We start from the raw sequence: 21,695 nt of genomic DNA, 5'->3' as shown, positions 1-21,695 counted from the left end.
ACAGACAGAAGCAAAATTAGGTAACTTCCCCTTTAAGACCAAAGTCCGGACCCAATACTGTTACACATGCGTTTACTTAAGACCTAAATGGTTGTGTTTATGAGAATTTTTACGCATGTGTGTATTTAAGGCCAATAAAGCGGCAAAAATCCTCACACGCCTAATTGCGCGCTCCTTTGTTTGTGTTTCAATGTCTTAAAATCACTTGTTTTAAAACTGCGGTGCTTAAATACATGTACAAACATGTATCGAGGCGTGTAACCTCGATAGAGACGATATTTCAAAATCTCTACTGGTTGACAAATTTCTATCGGTTTATCATATCAACCGGTTTATCGCTCACCCCTATACTGAACATTATTGTTGCTCCTCTATGCCCTGCTTTTCTGAAGCGTGTTGATTTGTACAAAGCTCATCGTTTTAAAAAGTGCAGTGTGTCCAAATACCTCAAGCATGTGACGTAAATGTGTCCATGTTTGGAAGATCAGCTCCCTACAGCAGATTATATGATCTTCAATACCTTATCAATACAATCCAGAAAATGCACATGACTAAGCTAATCGATGAACTTTGCCAGCGCAGCTTGAGCAGAACATAACACATAGGATACTAAAACAAAAAACATGTCTGCATTTTTGATCGTAAAAACGAAAAACAACAAGCAACTTTACATTGCTCAAAACTCGAGTTTGAATCATGGTTTAAATAATCAGTAGCAAACTTTTTAAATATGAAAACATAGGCTACAGGCTGTGAGTCAGAAGCAAGTCAAATTTCAGTATGCTAATGTGCATCTGGTCCACATCGACTCATTACGGAACTAAACTGTTGCCTTCAATCCTTACATTCATTGTTGTCCAAGAAAAGAGATTTCACTTGGAGATGATGATGCTAAAGCAAAATCACAGACTGTCAAATCATGAAAAGGAAAATAGGGGCTCTTTATATGCAAATTCTCAACTTTAGGTAAATTAAAGAAGGTACATTTCAGCCAGAACTAGAGCATGATTTTGAATACAGATAGCACTATTTTTGTGTGAAACGATGTATTTTGGTTGATTCATTTATATATTTTCTTAAATATAACCAGTTAATGGTTAAAGGAATGTTCCATTTTCTTAAAAGAAAAATCCAGATAATATACTCACCACCATGTCATCCAAAATGTTGATGTCTTTGTTTGTTCAGTTGAGAAGAAATTATGTTTTTTGAGGAAAACATTGCAGGATTTTCTCATTTTAATGGACTTTAATAGAGCCCAACATTTAATACTTAACTCAACACTTAACAGTTTTTTTCAACAGAGTTTCAAAGGTCTATAAACGATCCTAAACGAGGCATAAGGGTCTTATCTAGCAAAATGATTGTCATTTTTGACAAGAAAATAAAAATATGCTCTTTTAAACCATAACTTTTCGTATAGGTCCGGTCCAGTGCGACCTAACGTAAATGCGTAGTGACGTAGGGAGGTCATGTGTTACATTTATAAAACGCACATTTGCGGACTTTTATAAACAATAAACTGACACAAAGACATTAATTAGTATCAGTTGACACACAATAACGTAGGAACAGTCCTCTTTCAACGCACTTGTAAACACTGGGGCGGAGTTTCGCGTTCGTCCTCTGTGACCTCTTGACGTCATGACGCATTGCGTGCGTGGGGACACGCTGGCGCATCATGATCTAGACGAGAAGTTGTGGTTTGGGGGTGGATGATTTTTGTTTTTCTTGTCAAAAATGACGGTCGTTTCGCTGGATGGGACCCTTGTGCCTCGTTTGGGATCGTTTGCGGTCCTTTGAAACTCCGCGGAAGGACTGTTGAGTGTTGAGTTGAGTGTTGAATGTTGGGCTCTATTGGAGTCCATTAAAATGAGAAAAATCCTGCAATGTTTTCCTCAAAAAACATAATTTCTTCTCTACTGGGCAAGGACAGACATCGGCATTTTGGATGACATGGTGGTGAGTAAATTATCTGGATTTTTCTTTTTTAGAAAATGGAATATTCCTTTAAGCTAGATGCAAAGCTTACCGTTGACATTCACGTCGTTAAAAGATGAATTAAATGTAAACAACAGAGTGCAGGCAATTCATTTAAATATCTTGACATGTTTTAATATACATTATTTGGTCTGTGGTCATTTTTAAGTAATATTCGAGCAGGTTTGTGGCATGCCCTAAATAGTTCTCATGATATTTATCAGTTTGTCAAGAAGCCGTGTGGGAGGCTTTCCGGATCTTTCTTGACAGAGTTCCTGACACCACGGAGTACCAACAGTGGGTGTACGCCTGTCAGAGAGACTCGCTTTGCATGGAAGATTTGGCCAGGAATTTTAGTAGCACACAGGAGCATCTTGACATGGTAGCCAGTGTGAGTATATACAAATGTGCCGCAAATTATTATTTAATGTATTTAAAATTAAATACATTTTTATTTATGCAGATTTATTTAACTTACAGAGAGTGAATGCTCAATCTGAACAGGAGAGGTAAGAATCCTGAAGATGATCCACTAGCTTCTTTCCCTCAGTATTATTGGTATGCAATTTACTATCCTTATTTAAGGCCTTAACCCCAGAACGTTCAAAATGAGGTCACCTGACTAATGGGAAATGAGAAAATCTCAGCCTGTCCTTTGAAAAACAAAGTTTGCTCATATTTAGTGGCCTAGCTAAGCATTGCTCTATGACCTGATCCACTTTAATAAGAGGGATCTGTGCCCAGACATATTACGCTTGGGTGTTAGAGCCACACAAACATACCCGGCCTTACATGCAAACAACCCGCTTATCGGGGACAAAGAAATTTTATTGCATTTATCATTCCTGAATTGATTCATCTGTTCTCAACACGTTTTCAATTATTTTCAGGGCTCTCACACCTGCACCAGGAGAGAAATGTAAGTCCCCACCACTCAAATGGAAAAATATCGGTTGATGTTATAAAAATGTGACTGATTGATGACTTTTCATATGTTAGGTTCAAAGAGTCCCGCTGAGCCTTTCATCACAGAATCTGACAGGGTACGGCTACAACCTCTCGCGTTTTTGAATGTGCACTTACCATACTGATGAAGTTTGAAGCAAATAAATTGACTAGTCTCTGATTTGATAGGAAACTGGAGCACCAGATGTTGTCACTCAGAGGCTGGTGGAGCACGTTGTCGAGTTTAGTGTGACTATAGTAGACCCCGTCTACAGTGTACTACTGAATGATATGGGCAATCCTCAATATGAAGACCTTACTAACAATCTTCACAAGCAGGTTAGGGGAAACTATGTGCAACAATAAAATGGTTAAACAATAATTTATATTAATAAGTCAGTAATAACATGTAAGCGTGCATGCACACCAAGGCGTTTATGGTGGCGGCCCATGTCTATGTGTTTAATTGTTTCTAATGGAAGCACTGCTCTTTTAAAAAAAATCCAGCAGCTGGCGGTTTTGTCCAACTTTGGATGAAAGATCAGCTTTCAATGTCCCTTCTCACTTGGACATCCATTCAGTGGAGGAGGGGCGGAATAAACATCACAACAACCAATCGGCGCATCATTTAAAGCAGTGGTCTCCAACATGGTGCCCTCGGGGCTATCTACGAATAGCCCCAATTTGAACTCATTCCCTGCCAGCCTTTTTTGAAAAGTTGGCCGCCAGCATTTTTTGTGATTTTCACAAAAGTTTTGCAAAATGCCTTCCAAGAAATTTTTCTTCTAAAAAAATAATATATAAACATACAAATATATCAAATTAAAGAACAGACCCTCCACTTTTAAACAAACAAAAAACAAACAAAATGGAAAAATAGTTTCACCTACAGTGTCTTTATTTTTTTTCTCTGTTTATAAACTCTTAAATATGGGTATTTTCTTCAAAAATACAAAGAATTTAGCAAAAAGCTGAAATAACTGCATTTTTGTGAAGGAATTTTGTTAGAGATCAGATTTAGAATGATTATCAAAACATACACGGAGTGTACAATTAATAAATATTTTTTTAGGGCTGTCAAAAGATTAATCGCGATTAATCGCATCCAATATAAAAGTTTGTGTTTACATAGCATATGTGTGTGTACTGTGTATAAATATTATGTATAAATATAAATATATAAATAATAATTATACACAGTACACACACATATGTTATGTAAACACAAACTTTTATTTTGGATGCGATTAATCGCGATTAATCTTTTGACAGCCCTAATTTTTTTGCTTTAGTTTTTTATAAATTGGGTATCTAGTGGATAATTGCAGTATTACAAATTTCCATAAAAACTTGAAGAGCACGTTTTTTTTTTCATGCAAATGTTCTCTCTTAATTGACGAGATAATTTGTCAATGGCAGGAAATCAGTTAATATTTATTAGAGCTGCAACTATCGACTATTTTTTTCAACCGATTAATCTATCGATTATTTTTTTGAATATTCTAATGATTTTTTTTCACCAACAAATAATAAATGTACCATCAGCCGTCTCGTCATTTTGAAGTCGGAGAGCCCCATGATGTTTTCTAGTAAGATGTTCATGCCCAGATGTGCTGCTGTGGTATGCCATTTCAGTTTTACACAGTATGTGTTTTATTTGGTCTCTGCTTAAAGTATTCCCAACCTTTTGATCGTGTTCTGGTTGTATAACCCTTGTATCACCCGGTCGTAGCTGAAACCGCCTTCATTTCTAAATGTAAACAGTGCGACACATCAAAACATTTATGGCAAATCAACGTAATTATGTAATCGACTATGTTGACGTGTCTTTCCAGCGCTAATATTTATTTATTACATATTTTTATATTAGCTTTGCTTCTTTTATATATGGTAACATTGTAAACAATGATAAAACATATCAACGAGTAAAATAAAATCAACAAGTACAACAAAAAAGTTTTGAGTAGACTATCAAAAAAGTAGCCCTCCAGATTTTTTATCCATTTCATCCCTTGCTCACAAAAAGGTTGGAGAGCCCTGATTTAAAGACTGATAAACAAAGCAGAAGTATCATAGCAACCCAAGCGCTCAGCTGAAAAAAGCTGGCAGTTGGCATCCGCCTGCCGTTTTTAGCCACTTTTAAAAGCTTTGGTGTGCACACCTCCTAAGTCAAGTAATTTATATACCAACATGTCTGGTAATCCATAAACTGGTGTATGTTGACAACTGAATTATGTGATAATGGATGTATACGTTTTCTTTATGCGCTAATAATACAGTACATCAATTTTATTTCAAACTTACAGATGCTGCATGTTTTTGACAAGCTTCCTGGGTTTAAAGGCATTCGAGTGCTGGGATTTCGGTGAGTTTATAGTGGAACTGTGGGATTCACTCAGATAAAGTCTTCAGTCTATTGAACTTGAAAATTGCATTTTTGGATGGGTAATTTTTTCACAGCTGTATTTTGGAGTAAGCAGTTAAAAAAAATGGCAAATTGTATTCTGAACACTTGTGTTCCAATTACTGTACAATTATGTTTGGCTTCACTATAAACATTGTTCCTAATGCTTTATGAAAGAACATCTGTGGTGTAAATTAAAATCATTACAGAAAGAGTTCAGCCAAAAAATAAAAAGAGTGTAATTTTTTTCTTTTGTATATGCAAGGCAGATTTTTATATATAATTGTGAGCATGTCAATATGACAGCTCATATAATTCCCTTTATCACACTGAACAGAGCTGGAGGTGTAGCAGTGCACTTTGCTGTAGTGTTTGAGACTGATGGCATGAGAGTCGCAGAGGATGCAAGGTCAGCTGATGAATCTGACACAATGGAAGTGCTAAAGGACATGGTGGCAACAGCACTAAGCGTAGCCACGTCGCTTCCTGTGGACATGCTTTCCCTAACTTTTGATCCAGGTACACAAGATCAATACGAAGGCTCTATGCGGAATACAAATATCTAACCCTATCTGTTGTCGGTAGACTCAGCAGTAGAAGAGGAGCAGCAGAACACTGGATCTAGTACTCCAGCCAAATTACCTGGGGAAATTAGTACTCCATCTACAGAAGTAACCTCTAAAGCAACTTTTGGAAGTACAACCACCTCCTTTGGAGATCTAGGGAATGATAGGACTCAAGTAAACTTGAATGAGGGAACAACAAGTGGCATTATATCGAAAGTACTCAATACATTGTCCAATGTGACCACAATGGCGACAATAAAACCTCAGACAGCCAGAGAGCTAATAAGCAGCCCTAAACTTGAGGAAAATCTAATCACTAAAGGCACTTTAGGGACAGGAGGTACATCTTTCAAATCTGTAGAAAGTCATTGTACAAAAGTATTAGCTTCAAAAGAAAATCTGCTTTAAATTTATAACCTAAGGTAGACAGGCTACGAATGTGAGAATTAATTGAAAAGCATCTATAAATGTGAAATTACAAAGACACTCTATATAACTGGTTCTTTCTTTTCAAGGATCTCCAAGAACCACAACAGAGGATTACTTATTAGAAATGGCTGAAGTCCAAGTGGATGTTGGAAATGAAATTGCTGCCACAGCTGCATCCCTGGACTTCGGTTCTCTTGAAGTGGCAAAAGCATCTACTTCAAGTCGCCCTGAAATGGATATTGATATGACACCGGAGGCCTCTCCAGCAGAGGCAACATCATCAATTGTGGCATTCCTAACACCCACTGAGCGTCCTGAAGGTGCTTTCTTTCAAGAAGATGACACAGAACTTAAAGGGACTCCTGCCAAAGGTTTTCCCTCATACACTTCCAATCCAATAGAAAGCCCAGAGTCAGGCTCTCTGGGTGACCACATACAGCCTCCTTCAGAACTTATTACTCCAACTCTTCCTGCAGCAAATCCCTCAAGACTAATGCCCACCGAAGAACTCATTTCACATGTGACCCCTGAGAATTTCCTGGATAAAGACGGACAGCCACTCTGGACTGTTTTACCTTCCCAACGTGAAGTTGTTAGAAAAAATGACACAGACATAAAAGAGGATGTTGGACAGTCTGATAAGGAAGAGGAGATTCGGGAATCTGGGAGTGGGTTCTCCTCAGAGACAGATGAACAATCCTCGGCTCCTCCTCTAGACTTTGTTACCACTCCTTCTGTGATGGCTTCTTCTAACCAGGCAAAAGAGTTAGTGGTCTTTTTTAGTTTAAGTGTGACTAATATTATGTTTTCGGAAAATCTTTTCAACAAGAGCTCTCCTGAGTACAAATCGCTGGAGAACACTTTTCTCGAACTGGTAGGTAAACATGCTTTTGCCTTTAACTTTTTCTTGCTACATGCCTTTTTATCTACACTTTATTGTTAGCCTTTTATTTGCGCTGCTGTGCTGTGTCATCTGCCTTCAGGGGAACAGTGTGGCTCAAAAAGATACACATTTTAAAAAATCTATTATATTTTATGCTAGGATACTTTGTGAGTCTCTTAGATTTTTTCTTTGAAGTTTTTTTTTTCATTTAAGACCGAAAACCCATATCAAAGTTAGTTTTCAGTCGAAATGGAACCTTGTAAGGCAATTTCAAAATTTAATTTAGATTTTATCTTGTAAAACTGCTGTTTTTTTTCAACTAGAAGCAATTCTCTCAACCGAGTGACTCGCTGAACCCTGAGGCCTCTAGTCAACAGACTGTGAGAGAACAGAGGACATTAGCTTCCATACCGGTACATCTGTAAGCCCAGCTTGAAATAGCATAATTAATTGTAATTCTTGGCACTTATCTTGACACTAAATTATGCACTCTTTTCTAATTACTTTCTACTTATCATAGTTCAGAATAATAAACCACTGCTAACTAACTAAAACTAACCACTTGTAAAGTGACAAATTCACTTAACCGCTACACTGATTTTGCACAAAAACTACAACTTATTTACTATCCACCCTCTATCACATAATAGTAAGGATAGCCAATTGCCTGTAGCCAGCATAAATGATGCTCGGGCCAGTGAGGCACCGTCACAAAAGTTTATAATTTGCATGTTTTTTGAGGCCATGCCAATTTGAATATTTAATAAATGAAGGCATGAAACAGATGTCAATGCACTATTTACATGCTGTTTGAAAAGTTTTGTGTGTACACACATCCAAAGCTAGCGGCAAGACAGTCCCATCTAAAGTTTGCTTTTATTGCACTTGTACAGACATATTTACACAAAATTATCTCAAAATGCCTGCATTATCCTCGAAAAACATAGTAGTTTAAAGCCCTATTCGGACAGGATTAGTTTTACAGGGGGACCTCTGAGAAAATCGTGCTTCTCAGAGGTCCTCTGTGTTTTTAATCCCGTCCGAATCGGCCATGTCTGTGTTTTTCTCTGACGACCTCCGTAAAAATTCCAGAGCAATTTACCTACTGTTTTTCCGCCGAACTCAGAGGTCCTCTGAGAAATTTAATCCCGTCCGGATGCAAATGTCTGTGTTTGCCCGCAATATCTTTTGAAAACGCGGTTCATTTCGTGTTTTGGCCAACGTGATCTGCCGTAAGGTCTTACTAATGCGCGTATATATTGTATTTCCTGAGTCCCATTCATTCAGATGTGAATGTTTTTTCGCATTCGCCAAAATAAAGTATTTAAATCAAGACGAGCTGAATATCATACACTGTTAAGACTAAACAATGTAATATCATTAACATTATAAGAAACTCCGTTCAAAGTTGTTCAACTCCAGAATGGTAATGTTAATTAATAAAGATATTAAATTTTATTAATCATTATTTCTTCATTTCTTTGTGTTTGTTATAAGCAGACAGTTATATAAAACACGTAGGCTAACGTTACTTTAGTAGGATTTGTATGTTTTATTTTGATTTGTTAAAATTAAATTAATAAATTACATGTTTTGTCATAATTTTACATTCAAAGCAAAATATTTAACATTACAAACACGCGTATCCAGAGCACGTGCTACTGCAAGGCCCAAATGCATGAAACAGACACTCATATCTCTGGAATAGCCTGCATCATTTTAATCCCGTCCGAATCGGTACATAAAATCACAGACGTCCTGGGGGACACGCTGAAACTCAAACGTCGTTTGGAAAACTAATCTCGTCCGAATAGTGCTTATGTCATAAAGAGCACCTATTGTTCAATTCACGTTTTAAACGTTTTCCTTTGTTGTGCAAGTGTGTATTAGTACATGTTAACAATATGCAGAGGGTCCATACCCCAAAGTAAACGATGATGCGAGTTATCGTCTCCAACGTATATCTCTTTTCTTGGACTACAACAAACACACGGATTGTAGGCAACAGTTTACTTCATGGGATTGGTGATGTAGACAAGAGCGACATTATCATAACTCCCTCGTCTGTGCACTGAAAAAAATGATTCATTGAAATGAATCAATTTTTTTAGATAAGTGGTTGCAATCAATTTATTTACGCTACATTTAAACAAAAAATATTAGTAAAGTAAAATAAAATATAAAACTTTTGTTTAAATGTAGTTTAAATAAATTGATTGCAACCACTTACCTTAAAAAAATTGATTAAATTCAATGAATCATTTTTTTCAGTGTGCTTGGTTGTGGGTCAGGCTAACTATTGCGGCATAAGTATGTTTAGGAGCTGAATTATGTGAATGCAAGAGATGGTTCTTTGGTTTGGACTTAAACTGATCGAGTGTGTCTGAATCTCGAACATTGCTGGGTAGGAAGATCCAACACCTCAAGATGATTTAGATTTTTTAGGAAATATGAATTATTTTCAGAGAACAGAATTTTGCGAGCTCAATGTTCACAATTGATAAGAGTCTGACAGAGCCTGCCAAAATAAAATTCCCTCAGGCGATATGTTTTTAATTCCGTTTCTCAAAATGATTCTGTAGCTTTACTGGCAAAACATGCAATATTCATATGTTTAATTCCATCAATTGATCAACTGTATAGGAACTAGTGCACTGTGTCACTTTGGATAAAACTGTCTCTCAGATGCATAAATGTAAACTGCTTTTGTTGGTTAGCTAGTCTGCAGCGTGACACACATCCTTGGGTGTAATCAATCCTTAAATATTATTTAATAAGAGTGTTACATGAATAAAGACAAAGCATGTTTTGTTGAATATGAAATTAACAGCTTAATGAACAATTTATAATAAAAGCAATACAAAAGACAGCTGCCTTTGTGGCTTGTTTATGTGGCTGAATGCAATCTCGGAGATGCTGCTTGTACTTTGAAGATTCAAAGTAAAATTGCTCTACTAATGGATGATTCTGACTTGATCTGTGTTTATTTGTCTAAAATGATGTCTGTTTTCAGAGAACATCAGAATAGTTATTATCTTCAGAATTTATGTTATACAACTTAAAAGGTTAGCAAGACATTTGTACCATTTAAAACATCTACATGTTCTGTTCTATACTTTATATTTAAGTTATGGAGTTTAAAGTATGACTTTTAAGAGACCAACTATTTCAATACTACATAAAAGATTTAAGTCGTGAACACCCGCAAAAGCATTTTGGCTTTTCAAATGAACCACAAAAATTCAGGTCAGACGCTACCATGAAATAGCCATAAAATGAGTTCATTGATTCATAAATAAGTTTGTAAGGAATCATCTGACAACGATAATCTTGTTTTTTTTCCACCTCAAAATTGCAGCTGCTTTTGTATGCATTTGCAATATTTTAGTTCTATACTAGATTTGCATTGATTTTAGCTTCTCATCTTGTAGGATTCTCAATACTCCTGTGTTTCCTGGTTTGTGGAATGGAGAACTAAAGCATGCAAATCATGCACAATTTATGACCATCCAAAAATTATTGAACAGAACAGCAGATACAAGTGTAATTGTCAAACCAGTATGCTAGAATGTGTTTTTTAATTTATTTTTATTTACCCTTTATTTTACCAGGCGATGTCCCATTGAGATATTCAAATCTCTTTTACAAGGGAGCCCTGGAGCAGTTTAGAATCTGCTTATCAGAAGCATATAAGATGCATTATGAAGATAACTATTAATAAAGATAACTATAACTATATTAGCGTCCATACACGGATGATAACTATAACGTTATGTGATTTCTAAACTTGTGTGCTGCAGTGTTACAGTCACAAAAATGGAAGTAGATGGCCTGCTGTTGCTTTACGTTTTTAATGCTGAACATCTTTCCTCCAATATCTGACCGCAAAAGCCAGAACTCCTTGAAGGCTGAATTATGGCGCGTTTGTCGTTGGCATACAAAGCATACATATTGCCAGCATGCTCATACATATAAAAGTATGGTATCACTCTAAAAATGAATGTTTAAAACCATATGTTTACTTGGGCGAAGCAGAATAAAATGAAACACTCAGCTGAAGGCCGAATAATGAACAACTGATTTTTCATTTTCCTAATTATTTTGCCAATTTCATCACCACTGCATAAGTTACATTTTCAGAATTTTCTTTTTACTATACTTATTTCACATTATTTAACAATGAACATATTTACACTGGGTGACTTCTCTGATCGGAGCTGATTTGTTAAAACTGTTCCATTTACATACTACTATTTTCCTGCACAAAATGCAATTACATATATATTTACTTAAGAAACTTGCAACAACGCTTCAGCCCGGAGTGTAGTCTATTTTTTAAGTGTACGTGCAAACAAAATGCTTTTGTTAATGATCGCTTTATTCTCGTTTAATATAAGCGTGTTTATTATTGTAGGACTTTACTGGTTGTATGAAGTTTTTATTACATACTGCTGACGCTTTTCTTCGTTCCGGTCTTTTTACTTGTTCAGCCAAACACAGAAAGTTAGTTTTTTACTATTTCCAGCCTAATAATTTAGGTTGGCAAACATTCGGTGCATCCCTAATCTCGTTACACCCCATGTATTATTATAGACGGTTACATGTGCATTAACTTCCGGTCTATATGTGTTTATTAGTCAGGGGTGCGTTTCCCAAAAGCATCGTTAACTACTGTCAAAAGTTTCGCCGCTACTGACAAAGTTCAGCGATTTGGTGTTTCCGGAAACCATAGTTCAAACTAACATTCACAAGCTGCATCACAAACTTGTGTGGTTTGAAAGACAGCTCTTCACCTGTGGTTAAAAACCTAGTTCCTTGTTTTAATATGTAGACTTACGTTGATCATGCTTTTGAACAAAATAAGCAAATAACATGTAGTGCATTCTATATCCATTTTAAATATATACAAAGTCCAATTTATGTCTAAAAACTGTGCATGTGCGCAGGGATGCTAGCTTTAAGACCTTGGGGAATCCCTGGGAGGAGTGACGTAAGAGGGAACTTGCACATGAATCGAATATCTTGAAAATAAACAACTGTGTCTTCCGATGCAATATACGTTATTTACAGCAATAACCGACATTAAATCGATTTTAAAAGATTAATTAGTACTCCACCTCCCACGTGACATCATCAACTAAGTTGTTAAACCAACATGGTTCAAAAGACAAATGTGCAACAAAGTTACGTTTTCGGGAAACAGTCTTGAGTAGGTAGTTAGTTTCTCCAACTATGCATCATACAAAAAAAATACTCTAAAAGGATTCTTGTTGTTATTGATTATGTGGAAATCTACGGGAAGTTAAGTTTGATCCACAAAAGCCGTTTGTTTATGTTGTTGAAGAATTATTCTCTTTCATTTAGAACAATTTTTAAAACTATATTTGTTCAGTTATAGTTATTGTTATCACCAGTGTTGGGGAAAGTTACTTTTAAAAGTAATGCATTACAATATTAAGTTACTTCCAAAAAATGTAACTTATTGTGTTACTTAGTTACTTTTCATGGAAAGTAATGCTTGCTTTACTTTTTAGTTACTTTTTCTTGGCTGAGGCTTGATCTCTTTCAGGCCTTGCAGGTGTTTTTTATGACTGAGAAGTTCTGCATACAGAAATTGCATATTTTATCACAAAATTGGCCTGCCAGAGCTCTGGTTTCTGACTCAAACTATTCCCACACAGACATATGCATAGAGTGCATAATGTGAATACGTTCAGTTTAATTCAGTAAATTTTTTCAAAGAATTAAAGTAAAAAGTAACTTGCAATACTTTTTTAAAACAATAACTCAAATATTAATGTGTACTTTTAAAAAGTAATGCGTTACTTTACTCGTTACTTCAGAAAAGTAATATTGTTACGTAATGCACGTTACATGTAATGCGTTACCCCAACACTGGTTATCGCTATTGAAAATCGATATGTTACAATACTGCTTTCTCAGAATTTTTTGTATTTATAATTTTTCCTTTGTGTAAGTCAGTGCTACTCTACTGTATATACATATTAGTTTATTCATTCTGTCCTGTGGTGGCAATCAAAGTTCACGAAACTGGAATCAGTTAGACAGTAGCATTGACTGGTACTGAGCTCTGAGTCCCAGCATGTCCTGTGGGAAAGAGTCACACCTGTTCTCCTGGCGCTTTGCCGAGAGGTGAAAGGTTGATCTTGAATGGCAGATCAGTTCTACCTCCTTATACTGATAACCTTTTGGTTTAAAGACATAAACATGTTTAGTAAAGACGTCTTTATGCCAAGCCAACATTGTATCACCTCTGCAAGCTTGAATTTACTTTTAAAAAGCACTAGAGATGCATTTTGAGTAAATTATTCATGCTTTTATTTTACATAGCGTCCTCCGTCTAACCTTGAGGCGGATATTATGAATATAAAGTCACCATATATATTTTATATACTACCTTGTTTTTTTCAGCATTACTGTGTGCCAACATAAAATGACTTTTTTTGAAATAGACATTTCATCTTTTTACCACTGCATGTTGTATAAATGTATATTTAATGGTGCTTGCTAAGGCAAAAATCGGCATTTGTTATATTAAGGGTTAGGGATTTGAACGAAACAACTTTGGTATTAAACTTTGTCCCGAACAAATGATAGATCAAATAGGGCTGCTGAGGACAGGTGTGCTATAGCAATCAGAATCAGACGTGTCATGAAAAGGATGAAAAATAGCAACAATCCGGTAACCACATAATAACAACAGACAAAAACCGCCATGAATATATTTGCAATGACAAAGCAAGGCCATGCAAACTTGGCCTTGCCCGCAGAATGCAATTAAATTAGCCTATGCAAAAAACCCTGTAAAGAAAATGAGCAGTTATGCTAAATGACATGCATGTCACGTTTGTGAGACAAATATTTTCAGAATATTAATATGTCAGATGTCGCTTTAAATATATCAAGCTCTCTAAGTCTTCTGTCTTTCACTTGACTGCTGCAATCAGGCTCTTGAAATCTTGAGCAAAGATGGATGACTGAGCTGCTACGCCCTATTTCTCCCAAACAACCGCCTTTATCTCTTACTGGCCCTCCTCGGGAGGAGTGAAATGAGCATTGAAAAGGTTTTGCATATTGTAATAGGATGAGAGACAGACACCAGCTGAAATCTTCCCGTCTCAGAACTCGAGCTATCGACGAGAATTGCTTTACAATTGACAATCCCAGAAAGCTTTGCATCTAAGCTGCATTACATTTAGGCACCAAACTAGTCAACGTTGACGAAAGAAAAAGTCGTCACTTCATTCATTTTATTTTTATCTCTCACACAGCTCCTCCCATATCTACAGTCCAATCTGACTGGATTTAAGGAGCTTGAGATCCTGAACTTCAGGAATGGCAGTGTGGTGGTAAACAGCAAGATGAAATTAACTAAACCTGTTCCCTACAATGCTACGGAGAGGGTGCACTGCTTGCTGGAGAACTTCTGCAATGCCGCGTCTACGAAGCTGGATATGAAACTTGACTCTCAGTCGGTGGATGTGGGAGTAGGTAGGGATGGGCACTGATTACAAGCGCTCCAATTAAAGGATAATTCCGGTATTTAACACTTTGAGTCTCATTTCTGGTTTGTTTTGGATGAACTACAGAGATGGACACAGAAATTTTGACAATGGGTGGTGTCTTTAGTTTTTGACTCGTTTAGAAGCGTCTCTTGACTGCTTCAGAATGGAAGTCAATGGCCATGCACAAACATGTCATTAAAACAACACTTAACGTTCATTTTCAAAACTGTGATACTCACCGAGTGGTTCGTGGTGTTCGTTGATGATTAAAAACAAGTTGTGTAGCAAAATACAGTTTCTGTCGTGTTTTATTTGGCATTTTGTAAAATTCCATTGATTTCTCTTGGAAGACTTATTGCTCACTGATATATCACTCTGCCGCCGGGAAACAGAAAAGGGTCGGTTTACAGGTGGTTGTAGTTTTTTCACTCGGTTTCTCTCAGAAGAAATTTTCTCATATTTGTAGGGCTGGACCAGAATATTCGAATATTCGTTCCGTGGGTTGACATTCGATTTTCAGTTTTGAGATTCGAATATATATATAAATATTTTACAGCGTTAATGCAGAGCTTTTGCCAAGCAGGAAGTGCGCATCAAGCTCCCGCTCTATAGGTGGCGCAGAGAGACCAACATCCATTGCCAACAGCCACCAAACGCCACCATTGGAAGAGATCAGGAAGAGATCGCCTCGAACGGAAAGCACGCTTCCTGCTTTGGCATTCACGCTAATAGTGTTGTAAATAACGTTCAGTTTCTTGCAAAAACTGATCGATTTGCTTCACAAGACGTCAGTATGTCACACGGAGTTATGGGGGATTACTGTTGTATTGGATATATATGCTTTAGCTCTTAAAGTGTGCGGATCTGTTGACTTGCATGACGGAGCACTGGGGTTTCTGCAAAATATCTTCTTTATTGTTCTGTTGATGAAAAAAACATGTTGGATGGTGTAAGTGTTATAAATAAACTTGATTTTGAAAGTATGCTACCGTTTTATTACAGTTTGTTGGACTACGCGGTTGTTGTGAGGTATCTGAAAAAATAGTTCCACTATAGCAAATAACACGGATTGAAATCATACATTGCGCCAATATATTTGTTTTTAATCATCAACGAACACCACGAACCACTCTGTGAGTAGTACAGTTTTGAAAATGAACGTTAAGTGTTGTTTTAATGACATGTTTGTGCATGGTCATTGACTTCCATTCTGAAGCAGTCAAGAGACGCTTCTAAATGAGTCAAAAAGTCAAGACACGACCCATTGTCAAAATTTCTGTGTCCATCACTGTAGTTCATCCAAAACGAACCGGAAATGAGACTCAAAGTGTTAAATACCGGAATTATCCTTTAAGAACATTAACGGTACGTTCACACGGGGCCTAAGCGTTAACATTCCCCATTCACTTTCAATTGGTGACGTTATGTGTTGCCGATCTGAATTGTGGATCCATCTGCACCGCGTCACTGCCATTGCTCGAGGCATAAATTAAACATTTCTCAACTTTTCAAGCGGCAACGCGTGCGTCAGCTAATCAGATCACCTTATGCAAATAACCTAGGCAGAGCCAGCCAATTACGTTTATGGAAGACCGGAGCATGTATTGCGCTCACTGTGAATGGCTGTAGGCCACACTTCATACAAGCCTTCCGTCATGGTTAACGCTTCTGTCCCGTGTGAATGTAGCGTAAATAATAGTAGTAATTTACATTAACTTAAAGGGATCATCATGCCCGTGTTAAGTCTGTTAGTCTTTCTCTGGCTGCGTCCGAAAGCTCTAAAACGCTGCCTTCAGAAGCAGCATTCCAAAGCAGGAAGGCGTCAAGGCACATCCGAATCCAATGTTTGGTTCACTTCCTGTCTCCTGAGATACATTCATCGTCTTGTCACACAATTCTATGCGTGGGCATGCGCAGGGAATGTGATTGGTCGAGCCTGGTCGAGTAAAAATAAAGTAAAATGCGGCCAAGAAAGCACCTGGAGCACAACTTTAGTGTAAATAAAGTTACATTTTCACTTTTTACACAATTTTTAGCAAGAAATTAGTATTGTAGTTTTCAAATATGTGATTAGTTATCACAAAGATACTCTCTGTTTATATTTCAAACAGAATTCCATATGAATGTATAGGGAGTGCCACCGAAGTCATTGCCTTATAAGACAGAAAGGCAATCACCTGCCTAAGCTTTCGGACGCAGTCTCTATATGGCTCGAAGTATTTAAAAACCAATTAATGTTCATTTTTATGGCCAGCAGATGACGCAGATCCATGTAAATTTATGGCATGTAACGAATTCTCCCGCTGCGTGGTGAACGCGCTAAGCACGGAGGCAGAGTGTCTCTGTGATCCGGGCTACAGCGCTGTGGACGGCCTTCCCTGCACCAGCATTTGTGACCTGCAACCAGAATACTGCCTGAACGGAGGGCAGTGTGAAATCATACCAGGGCACGGTGCTACCTGCAGGTATGTTAATATCACCTCTTAATGGTGATATCACAGTCTATCGTACGTCATTTGTCAAACCAGACAGTACACTGCTAAAGCCTTAGCCCATTCATTCAATGGCTTTACAGTAGGGCTGCATGAGTCTTGCAAAAATGGGAATCACGATTTTTCCCATGGGAAATGAGATCACGATTCTCTCAAACAATTCTCCCCTTTTTTTCAACAAAAACATTTATTGCACTCAAGTAAAAAAAATGTGCTATACATGTCTTTCAGTTATAATAACCTGTTTTAAAAGTCTATTTTCTTTATTTTAGACCCCTTAAAGGAATATTCAATTTTCTTAAAAGAAAAATCCAGATAATTTACTCACCACCATGTCATCCAAAATGTTGATGTCTTTCTTTGTTCAGTCGAGAAGAAATTATGTTTTTTGAGGAAAACATTGCAGGATTTTTCTCATTTTAATGGACTTTAATGGACACTAACACTTAACACTTAACTCAACACGTAACAGTTTTTTTCAAACTCTTTAATATTTCCCTGACTCGCTACTTGGACTTTCAAGATTTCTTAACTTTCTACAAGTCTAAAAATGACAACTTTAAAATGATTTTTCCAGGTTTTATACCATTAGAAACCTCTACCATTTTAGGTGATCCTAACCGTTTCTCTCTTCCCCACTTTTAGATGTCATATCGGTCAGTACTGGCACTATCACGGAGAACGCTGCAATGAGATGGTGTCAGTGCCAGTTGACCCTCTTCTTTTCATAGCCTGCCTGGTGGGAAGCCTCTCAGTGGTTTGTGCTGTGATAGGCATCTTGATTTTCATTAACAAGAAATGTATACGGACCAGAAAGACCATGTCACTTGTGTAAGAAGGGCTTTTTTACGTTTCCTTTACTTTAGATTTGGATTTGCAGTGGTGTGGGCTGTTTTAAACACAAAGGTGTTAAGACTTGATCTCTTTGCATTATAGGCATTCAGAATCGCCATTCTCCTTTGGCAATACTTTGAGAATAAATCCAGTTTTTGAGAATGATGATGGGGTCTTAACACATGTGTCGAGCATCCTCTGTCCAATGAGCTCTGACTCAGGCTCCTTACATCACTCAGGCCAAGGCACATTTCGATCACTTGAAAGTATACAGCTTAGTATCGAGGTAAAGTGTACAGCCAAGATCTGTACTAACATCCATATCAGCTTCTGATCAAATCATACCTATGTCCTTTATTGTGGACTTTAGGGAGCATACAGACTAACTTTTACTTCTAATTTCACAGTGGTTTTATTTGTCATGCCAACATAGTCAAGCACAGTTGGTCACTTAAGACACTTTTTGGACACTTGGGCACTTTCAAATGTGTTTCCATTAGATAAAAAAGTGAAACCGTGCAGCATTTGTTTTAAATAAAGCACATGCACTTTTTGGATGCAAAATATTTTATAACATTTATAGGGTCCAGATTATAAAACACTGTTATATTTTTTTGTTAAAAAGACAAACAGTAATTGGACAGTATCTGAATAGGGACAAACCCATCTGTTGGATTATAAATTAACCCATGCTGGGTTGTTGCAACCCATGGTTGAGTCAAATATAAACATTTTCTGGGTTAATTTAACTCAGTGGTTGGGTTTGTCCCTTTTTGACCCAGCCATTGGTTGAAAATAACCCAACATTTTTTATGTGTGATTTATTTAATAATGCATATTATTTGACTGACAAATGTAGAGAATGAGCAGTGGCGGCTCGTGATTGCTCTTCCAAGGGGTGCAAATTCAAAATATGTGTTCGGAGTGTCATGTGTGTGGCTCGTGTTTTTGAATAATGTGATTGTTGCGTCATGTGAACCATGTGCATCACGTGTTTTGTCAAGGTGGGTGCCTGCTGCACACATGTCAAAACCGTTTATGATAAGAGACGCTCACGTTCACAAAAAACACCAAGGACACTCCATTAACAGTAAACGTCTCGGTTACATATGTAACCCTCGTTCCCTGAAGGAAGGGAACGGAGACGTCACGTCGTGACCGACGAATTGGGAACCGCTTCGCGGGTGACCTATCTGCTTCGAGAAACCTTTAAAACGCCAATGAACTTGGCATGCAGATAATTGCATCTGCCGGCGCCGCCCCGCCGCACAGCTATTTAATGAGCGGCAGGTGCAGTTATCAAATCAGCTATTTTTTTGCTGAGAAAGCTGGACAGAAGGAAAGGGTCCGGCCGATATCAGCAGTGGAACAGCAAACTGTGGCGACGGGACGTGGCGTCTCCGTTCCCTTCCTTCGGGGAACGAGGGTTACATATGTAACCGAGACGTTCCCTTTCAGTCGGTCACGACGTGACGTCGTAGTGACCGACTGAAAGGGAACGTCTCGGTTACATATGTAACACGAATTGGGAATCCCTACCAAAGCGCCACTGAAGCTGACCCTTCCAGTGCCTGCATAAACCCTCCGACTCTCCTCTTTAAGGGAACGGAAATGGGGTTGAAGCAGAGGCCGGTCACTACTTGTTCCTTAACCCACGATAGTGACTAGGCGAACTGGGAAGCGAACTCGTCAGGCGGGACTAAGATCGCTGCGGAAGAAAAACCCTCTAGGGGTCTACCACTAAGGTGATGGATAAAAAGACACGAGGTCTATAAAAATACACTCTCTTAGCAACACTAGAGAGGCGCGGAACGAACTCCGCTAAGGGAAACGTGGTAAATCAAACTTTCCACGGAAATACTCACAAAGAAACCACTAGGGGGCGCAATGTGGGCGCTAGCCTCACCCAGATAGTCAAGAATACATCTAGTGAGAGGCTGGCAGCCGATGCTCCGCAACATCGGTCACCAAGCGGTGAAAAAGACAAAAAACATTTTTTGTAACGTTTTTGCCTTAATGGCCTTCCATAATGGTGCGGTTTCTGCGCAGCCAAAAAGAAAGGCTCCAAGCCGACACAGGAGCCATTCCTCGATGTTCTCACTGATCTGACGAGAGAACTCGAGAGGATACCGGCTCAACACGAACACTGTAGAATCTAGTGAACGTATTAGGTGTCACCCAGCCAGCAGCTCTACAAATATCTGAAAGCGAGAAACCACGAGCCAAAGCCCAAGATGAAGCCACGCTTCTGGTTGAATGGGCTCTCAAACCAAAAGGGCAAGGAATGACCTGTTTCTCATATTTCAGGGCGATTGTGTCTACAATCCAATGAGACATCCTCTGTTTAGAGAAAGCTTTCCCTTTCTGCTGACCACCGTAACAGACAAAGAGCTGTTCTGAGGTCCGAAAGCTTTGAGTGCAATCCACATACACACGTAGTGCACGTACAGAACATAACAAAGCCATAGCTGTGTCTGCCTCCGAAGGCAGCGCTTGAAAAGTCCCCCACCCGACCTCTAAAGGGAGTGGTGGGAACTTTAGGCACGTAGCCCGGCCGGGGTCTCAGTTTAACGCTGGATTCAGCCGGCCCGAACTGAAGGCACGAATCGTTGACCGAAAATGCATGAAAATCCCCTATCCTTTTAATAGAAGCCAATGCGAGGAGCGTCAAAGTTTTCATAGTGAGAAACTTGACGCTCACCGTCAGCAGAGGCTCGAAAGGGCAGTGCTGAACTTTCAGCACCATGGACAAGTCCCAAGGAGGAATAGAGGGAGGCGCGAAGGATTCAGCCTCCGTGCCCCTGTTAAAAACCTAATGACCAGATCGTGCTGACCCACAGATCTACCGTCTATAGGTGCGTGATGCGCGGATATTGCCGCGATATCTACTTTAATAGTAGATGGTGACAGCCTCTTCTCCAAGCGGTGCTGGAGATATGAAAGCACAATACTGATCGAGCATTCTCGGGGGTCCTCTCGCTGAGAGGTACACCAAACAACAAACAGGTTCCATTTCAGCGTATACGCCTGTCTCATAGACGGTGCTCGCGCTGCAGCGATGGTGTTAGATACCGCCTGGGGTAAACCACCTAAAACCTTCGCGCCCCGTCCAAAGACCACACATGGGGGTTCCACAGATCGGGGCGAGGGTGCCATAATGTGCCAAGGAGTCAGCCAGGGAGGGACTGTCGCGAGGAGAGTGAACTCTGTAAAACCAATTCCTAGTTGTCCGGTACGGCGCAACTAATAGAATGCGCTCCTCGTCCTCCCTGACTTTGCACAGTGTCTGCGCAATAAAGCTTACTGGGGAAAACCCAGCGGCCAGCTGTGTGCCAGTGCATCCACGCCGAGTGTTCCTTCGGATAATGAATAAAACAGGCGACAATGGGTTGTTTCTGAAGAAGCAAACAGATCTAACTGCGCTCTGCCGAAACATTTCCAAATCAGCTGAACCGACCGGGGGTGGAGTCGCCACTCGCCGGAGCGCGCTGCTCGTGAAAGCGCGACTGCCGCTGTGTTCAGCGACCCCGACATGTGAATGGCACGAAGAGACCTCAGATACTTCTGACTCCAGAGGAGGAGAGACGGGCGAGATGCGACAGGTGACGAGAGCGCAGACCGCCTTGGCGATAGATA

At 38.8% G+C, this 21,695-nt stretch overlaps 1 protein-coding gene across 1 annotated transcript in view; it reads left to right on the top strand.

The window, feature by feature from the left end:
* LOC129417078 (interphotoreceptor matrix proteoglycan 1) overlaps window positions 1–21,695 on the top strand; it is a 41,551-nt gene that overhangs the window by 8,918 nt on the left and 10,938 nt on the right. Inside the window, exons 3-16 of the mRNA XM_055171526.2 lie at window positions 2,205–2,371; window positions 2,461–2,489; window positions 2,871–2,899; window positions 2,980–3,023; window positions 3,115–3,264; window positions 5,232–5,290; window positions 5,667–5,848; window positions 5,915–6,235; window positions 6,411–7,198; window positions 7,531–7,620; window positions 14,500–14,719; window positions 16,991–17,198; window positions 17,871–18,056; window positions 18,162–18,345. Coding sequence (XP_055027501.2) covers window positions 2,205–2,371; window positions 2,461–2,489; window positions 2,871–2,899; window positions 2,980–3,023; window positions 3,115–3,264; window positions 5,232–5,290; window positions 5,667–5,848; window positions 5,915–6,235; window positions 6,411–7,198; window positions 7,531–7,620; window positions 14,500–14,719; window positions 16,991–17,198; window positions 17,871–18,056; window positions 18,162–18,345 — 2,657 coding nt within the window. The remainder of the gene's footprint in view (window positions 1–2,204; window positions 2,372–2,460; window positions 2,490–2,870; window positions 2,900–2,979; window positions 3,024–3,114; window positions 3,265–5,231; window positions 5,291–5,666; window positions 5,849–5,914; window positions 6,236–6,410; window positions 7,199–7,530; window positions 7,621–14,499; window positions 14,720–16,990; window positions 17,199–17,870; window positions 18,057–18,161; window positions 18,346–21,695) is intronic.

The sequence above is a fragment of the Misgurnus anguillicaudatus genome, chromosome 7, assembly GCF_027580225.2.
Source record: "Misgurnus anguillicaudatus chromosome 7, ASM2758022v2, whole genome shotgun sequence".
NCBI lineage: Eukaryota > Metazoa > Chordata > Actinopteri > Cypriniformes > Cobitidae > Misgurnus > Misgurnus anguillicaudatus.
The sequence above is the reverse complement of the archived record's forward strand: the minus strand, read 5'-3'. Positions and strand labels throughout refer to the sequence as shown.